Source organism: Salvia hispanica, chromosome 3 (assembly GCF_029641045.1).
Source record: "Salvia hispanica isolate PSC_SH4W2 chromosome 3, Shi_PSC_v1, whole genome shotgun sequence".
Classification (NCBI taxonomy): Eukaryota; Viridiplantae; Streptophyta; class Magnoliopsida; order Lamiales; family Lamiaceae; genus Salvia; species Salvia hispanica.
This window is the reverse complement of record NC_142694.1, coordinates 56,743,734-56,750,888: the sequence shown is the minus strand read 5'-3', so window position 1 is coordinate 56,750,888 and position 7,155 is coordinate 56,743,734. Positions and strand designations below refer to the sequence as shown.

The 7,155-nt window shown below is 39.4% G+C and overlaps 2 protein-coding genes across 3 annotated transcripts; one reads left to right on the top strand and one right to left on the bottom strand.

Moving 5' to 3' along the window:
• Window positions 1-784: 784 nt before the first annotated feature.
• LOC125213721 (zinc finger CCCH domain-containing protein 36-like) lies at window positions 785-3,763 on the top strand. Its single transcript, XM_048114413.2, has 3 exons — window positions 785-1,092; window positions 1,693-1,753; window positions 2,827-3,763. Exons 1-3 carry the CDS (start codon window positions 1,026-1,028, stop codon window positions 3,587-3,589), a joined length of 891 nt encoding a protein of 296 aa, XP_047970370.1. The 5' UTR covers window positions 785-1,025; the 3' UTR covers window positions 3,590-3,763.
• A 188-nt stretch (window positions 3,764-3,951) lies between these two features.
• Window positions 3,952-6,212, bottom strand: LOC125213722 (nudix hydrolase 23, chloroplastic-like). Of its 2 annotated transcripts, none has more exons than XM_048114414.2 (7): window positions 5,785-6,212; window positions 5,192-5,326; window positions 4,878-4,954; window positions 4,654-4,789; window positions 4,351-4,491; window positions 4,218-4,276; window positions 3,952-4,137 (listed from the first exon to the last, which is right to left on the bottom strand). In XM_048114414.2, exons 1-7 carry the CDS (start codon window positions 6,025-6,027, stop codon window positions 4,077-4,079), a joined length of 852 nt encoding a protein of 283 aa, XP_047970371.1. In that variant the 5' UTR covers window positions 6,028-6,212; the 3' UTR covers window positions 3,952-4,076. The 2 variants fall into 2 exon arrangements, with proteins under 2 accessions (XP_047970371.1, XP_047970372.1); XM_048114415.2 differs by having other exon boundaries at window positions 5,192-5,323; window positions 5,785-6,208.
• Between the last annotated feature and the right edge of the window lie 943 nt (window positions 6,213-7,155).

Genomic DNA, 7,155 nt, shown 5'->3' with positions numbered 1-7,155 from the left:
GTGTAAATGAAATGAAGTTGGGGGAGCCCTATTTATAGAGTTTTTTTTTTTAATTTAAAAATTGCGGACGTCCGACCGGAACGTCCGACCTTCGCCACAGTGGCGGACGTCCGGTCGGACGTCGATGCGAGGGGCGAGGCCATCCGACGGGCACTCGGGACGGGCGTGGGCGCCCTTCCCACCCACTACGACGGACGTCCGGTCGGACGTCGGCGACGTCCTATCGGGACGTCCGCCATTAGAGACACCCTTTGTGAGTTAATAAAGAGAGAGTAGAGTAAGAGAGAAGGAAAAGTAGAGAGAGTGATGTTTTCATTTTAGGAAACGTTTTATTTTTAGTGGGACAATCCAAAAAGGAAAGTGTTGCATTTCTAATGGGACAGAGAGACTGTAAAGAATCTAAATGTGAAATGAATAAAATAAAAAATAATTAAAATATTATTAATTAAATGTGGATAAAAAAAAAGAGAGAAACAATTATACTATTACTAAATATGAAAAGAAACTTGTTACTCCAACTATAGTGATCAATGATCAGAAACAGTAACATATGATGAAGCTATATTGGGTTAATCCAGTTGACTATAGCTATTTTTAAAAGATTCGGCCCATTTAGCTCAGCACGTGACTGCGGTAGAGCACGTGATATCTCAAAATCCCAGATTTGAATCATCGTTTCGTTTCGTCACACAAAATTTTTTATTCCAAGCAGACACCATAACTTATGGTAAATTATAAATAAAGTCCTCCACCCTTATCGATATTAATTTTGCAAGCCCCCCTTTTCGAGTAAATACTGGCAGAGTAGCCGCTATCCCTCTCCCTTTCTCTCCCATCTCTCTAGCTTTGACACAAACCCTAGTTTCAGAGTAGGATTAGGGTTCGACCAATTAATTGGTTGTTTTACTCTCTTTTCTACTCTTTCTTCTTACTTAGCTTCTTAAATTACCTTTTACTCGCCAGTTTGTAGGTTTTTCCCCTATTTTTTTTGTATTAGGAGAGCACTGTTTTTGGATCTGTGAGCTATGGATACTCGCAAACGAGGCAGACCTGAATTTTCTAATGGAGGCGGTTTCAAGAAATCTAAGCCAGGTATATATTGCTGCCAGTTAGGTTTCAATTCGCGCTTCAACTTTGGGCGTTCCTCAATTCTCCCCATGATTAGCTCAATGTTAACCACAATTAGCCTGTTTGTCTTCTTTTTTTCCCATTGTAAAGCTTAAGTAGAGGTGTTTCTCGGTCATTTATTTGGAGTTCTAAATTGAATTGCTTGCAGCTAGCTAAGGTTATTACTTGTTTGAACTTTTTAGCGAAGCTGAAAATTTATTGTTTTTCTTGTGGCCGTGGCGGGAAATTATGCAAAGAAGTAGTACTATTAGTTGGATTTGATATACTAGTAGCTGCTAGTTTAAAAATAAGAACTTTATCTTTTTTACTGGATAATTTATTTGGATTTTTTTTTTGTGTGTTTTTTAATGTGAAACCTACGCAATGTGATGATCTCGGTACAGTTATTGTGGATTATATCACTTATCCACAGTAAGTAGCAGTAAATATTGTTAACTTTTCAAGAGTTTTTTCTAAAATTTTGGGTGCAAAGTTAGTGTCATTGGTATTATTAAGTATCATATGAGCAATGGTAAGAATGAATGCAACTGTAACTGAGAAAAAGTAATTAATGTTTTGCAACAGAAATGGACTCCTTATCAAGTGGTATAGGAAGCAAATCGAAGCCATGCACGAAGTTTTTCAGGTTCAAATCTCAACCTACCTAATCATAATATTCAAAGTTTTAATACTTTAATACTCAACAGGCAGGCACTAATGTTAGTTCCAATAAAACTTTGTAGTGTTTTAGCTAGCATGTCTGGTTATAGTCAACACTAAGGTTTGTTCTTGAGCGCAACATGAGTTGTGTTGTCATGAAGAAGTTCAATAACCATTTTCTTACTTGATTTTAGTATTTCTTCACCAATGCACACTATTAGCATCATTATCCAGATATGATGTGCATTAAGTTTCTATGGCCTACTTGATATGAATATGATTATTACTCAGTTCAAATAAGATGCTGGAATAATTACTCATCTAATTATCTTAGTAGCTTATTACTCAGTTCAAATAAGATGCTGGAATAATTCATCCACTGTATTGAGTAACAGTGTTGTATGTTTTCATAGTCGTGTAATGAATAGCTTGGTTGGATTTTTTATGTTTTGGCCTTGCCTTAATCTGAATTTTCTCGCTGTATGTGATGTGGATAGATAGATGGAAAATGTCAAGTCTTTGCCATCAACGAACATATTATATGATTATGCAAGATTTGACAATTGATGAAAGAAAGGGACTTTTGGTATCCATTCTTGATGATCTTGGTTACTGGGGTCACCTCTAAGGCTCTAATTGCACTAAGGTCCTAAGTTCCTTTAAGGCTCTAATTGCAAAAGGTTATCCTTCATACTGGAAGAAGGAATTTTTGGAGGATATGTGAAACATCTATTTAGTGTCCAGTTCTCTAATCATTGATTGTCCTTATCCTTCCATGTCACTGGTGATTTATTTGTGATAATTCTTCTTAAATGAAAAAAAAACACTTGCAAAGGGACTAATGCTAAGTAGGCATGAAGCTAATAGTTGTCTTATGTATGCACATTCTATTTTGAAAATGCTGAAGACAGTTATATTATTTTTGGCAAGAATGACTAGTATATTTGTATGAGTGCTTTCTGCGGGAAAATGATAAGGGGTTCATTGTTTTCCTGCTGAGCGACTAAGACCTTTCTGCAGCAGTCGTGTAATGTAATTAGTTTTGCATTGTTTCTGCAGCGTTTCTGGTTGTCCCTTTGGTGAGAATTGCCACTTCCTCCACTATGTTCCTGGTGGCTATAATGCTGTTGCTCAGATGATGAACTTGGCCCCCGCTCCAACCCCCAGAACGGCAGGAGGTCCCATGCATGGCCAGCATGGCCAGAATGGTGCTGCTCCAGGTGCCGTCAAAACCAAAGTATGCAACAAATTCAAAACTGAAGGAGGCTGCAAATTTGGAGACAAATGCCACTTCGCACATGGGGAATGGGAGCTCGGTAAACCCATTGCACCATCTCATGAGGATCATCGTGGTGGTGGTGGTGGTGGTGGTGGACCCATGCCCGGTAGGTTTGGTGGCGGCCGAATGGAACCACCACCTCCAGCCAGCTTCGGCGCATCAGCCACTGCCAAGATCAGTGTGGATGCTTCCCTTGCTGGCGCTGTCATCGGGAAAGGAGGAGTGAACTCTAAGCAGATATGCCGGCAAACGGGGGCCAAGCTATCAATCAGAGACCATGAGACTGATCCAAATCTCAGAAACATCGAGCTCGAAGGCACATTCGAACAAATCCAACAAGCTAGTGCGATGGTGAGGGAGCTGATCGTCAGCATTGGGCCAGGGAGTGGGCCTGGTAAGGGCTTTGGAGGAGGTGGGGGACCGGCTTCCACTGGTAGCAACTTCAAGACGAAGCTCTGTGAGAACTTCACAAAAGGGTCGTGCACGTTTGGGGAGAGGTGCCATTTCGCACACGGTGAGGCCGAGCTGCGAAAAACAGGGTGAGGGTCCTTGTAGTGTCGGCGTGGTGTGATTTTGTGAAACTTTTTGGGTTCTACTAGCTGTGCAAAAGTAGATTTGATTATGTAACAGCTCTTTGGTAATTGGTAGTGGTTGAAGACGAGTACCGCAGCATTGTGAGGATTAATATCTCGGCTTATGTTTGTTTTGTTGTGTTAATGCATCCTTCTATTTCAGTAGTAACAAACACACATACCCTTAAAGTCGTTACTTATGCTTCACGACTTTAGTCTGCTCTGGAAATTTCATGTTATAAATTTCTGCAATCTTAATTTGCACTGCATTGTTTGAAATGGAGGAGTTTACATTGATATTAATCAATCAAAAACATGATGGGGGGAACAAAGTGAGTCAGAAAAGACTTGTGAAGAGTATAAAACATCAAAGGGGAAGATCGTTTGTTTTGTGCACAAGATATACATGAATGAACTATGTACCTACAATCAACTCTACATTCCACCGTGGGCCGTTTTCAACATCTCATATGGCTATCCAGAGTGTACTCATGGATCTCAGACGGGCTCGTTCCGGGCCTGTAAACATCCATCAAAGGTTAATGGACAAACTTCCAAGTATAACGAGATTTTAATGCCCGTAGATTTAAGGAAATTACCGTTTGTTTATGATGCCGTAGTGAAACTTGGCTCTGCCCGATTTCTTATCTTCCTTATACTGTAAAAACCATCATATAGAAGGTAAATTAGAAGGGACTACGATTCTTTGAGATAACCGGTAGATGTACGCACCAAGTTTAAGGTGACCAGCATGGAGGAAAATGCCAGAGAATCGAATGGAATATCCTCAAGCGCGAAAAGCTTGCATTCCGATGACTCTGGACCCGGTGCAAAGTGAGGTCTCTTCAACTTCGCCAGGAATATTACATAAGTCTGTCAGCATCATTCATAAACACGGAACCAATCATTACCATAAACGCGAACAATGCAGATAAGTAGCAGCATAGCACGCGCCCAAAAAGGGGATGCCCGACACCATTCTAGACCATAGACACGGAGAGCAAGTGACAAATCCATATGAAGAATACGTCTTACTTGGCCAATAAGGGGGATGTCCAGCTGAACGAATGGTGACAGGATCTCGACTTGTGCATTTGCTTCCTCCCACGTTTCCCTAATTGCCCCTTCAGAGGCTGACTCCCCAATCTCCATGTAACCAGCAGGAAGCGTCCTTCATATGCAGAAAAAAATAACATCTTGACATAATATATGATAATACGAATCTCTTTTGAAACGAAATTCCATGTGGAAATGCATACCAGAGGCCATGAGAAGGTTGGATATTCCGTTTACATAGCAGTATCTTGTTCTCATGCTCAATGAGGCAACCCACAACCTAGTATTAACCCGAAAAAAAGTTACTAGTGTGATCAAGATATGCAAGAAAATGTGATCATCCTAAGCACAAAAAATTGCTTCGATGAAGATAAACTAGGGCAGTAGCAATCTGAAATTTCACTAGAAAATTAACATATTTTCACATAGATGATTCGTGTAATGTATAATGGCAATACACGAAGAGTTCCATAAAAGTTACTATAATCCATGCTTGTAAACCTTCGTCTCTTCATACCATTTTGGGATTCTCATACGCAATTTTCCCACACCGCGTGCAGATAGCTCTCGTCTTTTCCTCCCCATCAGGCACCTCATGTTTGGTTGGGCCACCGCACAATTGACAGAAATTGATCTTCCTCGTAAACCCCTGCTGACATCAGAACCAATATTAGCTTAAATCCACCCTCCTCATCCCTCAATAAGACAATCGAAGTCATTATCCCGCAGCATATCATGTTGCAAACGAATTGAGGAAAAGATACCGCTTAAAACCAAGAGCCACGGCTCACCAAACACTTAATGATCAATATGCAATAGCTAATTGTTCAGCATTTACAATAACTTCGGTTGAACTATTGTTGTAACCACCAGCATTTCTTATAAACATCCCAATAAATTCATTCAAGTATAGACTAAACTAGATGCATCAAACTTTACAGTTCAAATCCAAGTCTAATCAGCCAAGGATTATTGTATTGCAACCTAAGTAATTCACCATAGCACCAAATCAACAAACTAAATAACCAAAATCAATACATAAAACATTGAATTAACAAAGTAAATACTGGAAATAAAATAAATACAAATTAGTAAAAAATAAACGCTCACAGCTGAGTGAAGTGCGGTAGACGTTGAAGGGGGCGATGGCCCACCATCTGGAGCGTGCGACATTTGAAAGGCTCGGAAAAAGCGAGCTTCTCGAAATCGAAAAGCGCCAAAATGTGATTTGGGGGATTTGGCTAAAATGGGGTTTCTTGAAATTAACTTGAAATTCGAATAAGGTTTCTTTAATCTGGAAAAACAGGCGGATGAAGAAGATGAAGAACCAAGAATTTGTACAGTTTTGAGCATTATTCAAGTTCCCGATTTATAATTCGATTTGCTTTTTCTAGTTCTACAATACCAATTTTTCAGCTCTAGCTGAACTAAATAGCCTGAATTAATTTGTGCAACGATATCTTTATTCCCATTTTCCCGATTGAGAGAAGTATAATTCGAATTTAACTTCAATTTGGGAAATACCAGTGGTAAAAAGTAGTAATGTGAAAATTTAACTCGACATCGTCGATCGAATAGAACTAAAGCAAAAAATTGCAGTCATTTTTGGGATTTTATTATCACGGTAATTAATTGTTTGATAGGAATTAGTTGGTCGCATTAGACCTTCTTATTCGATTGGTTTAGTTCTAACCGGACTGGTTAGCCGGTTGCATATTTATATATAAATTCAGAAATCAGAACTGGAACCTAAAATTGCTCGGTAGCGTAGGACCAAAGAACTGGTTTTTCATCCGATATTAATTTAAATTAATTCGGATAAAAATTTAAATAATTCAGTACCAAAAAAAATAATACTAACAATGCAACACACATCATAAATACAAGAGTGAACTACAAAAATAGTCCCTGGACTATGTTTATCTCGCCAGACAATCCTGAACTTTAAATATATCCCCAGACAACCCTGGACTAAGCGTTTATCTCAAAATTGATCCTTTTTCACTATTTCGTACTGAAACTACCCTTTTAGGGGTTTGGGCATTTTCAGAAGTTCAAAAAATTCACTTTTTCAGTTGTCAGCACATTTAATGATTGTGCAGGTTGTCTCATTATATCAATAACTCTCTCATTCTCTCTATCACCTTCTCTCCTTCAACTCTCTTCTCTTCCCTTCCTCTTCCTCCCCTTCCTTCCTTCTACAAAAGTCGAGAAAACATCTCGACTCAAGAAAGGAATCAAATGGAATGTTGTATTCCTTTTGCAAGCAAAGGGGTAAGGTTGGTTGGAGGCTGCAAGTATTTTTGGTGGTGTCATCCCAAGTGTGTGAATTTTGAAGGCTGCAATTACTTGGTTGAGCATTGGGGCGTGAAGACGAAGTTGGAAATAGAAGACGAAGTTGATTCTGAAGTATCTATCTCCTCCATCTCTCTCTCACCTTCTCTCCTCCATCTCTCTTATTCTGCAAATGTCGACGCAACA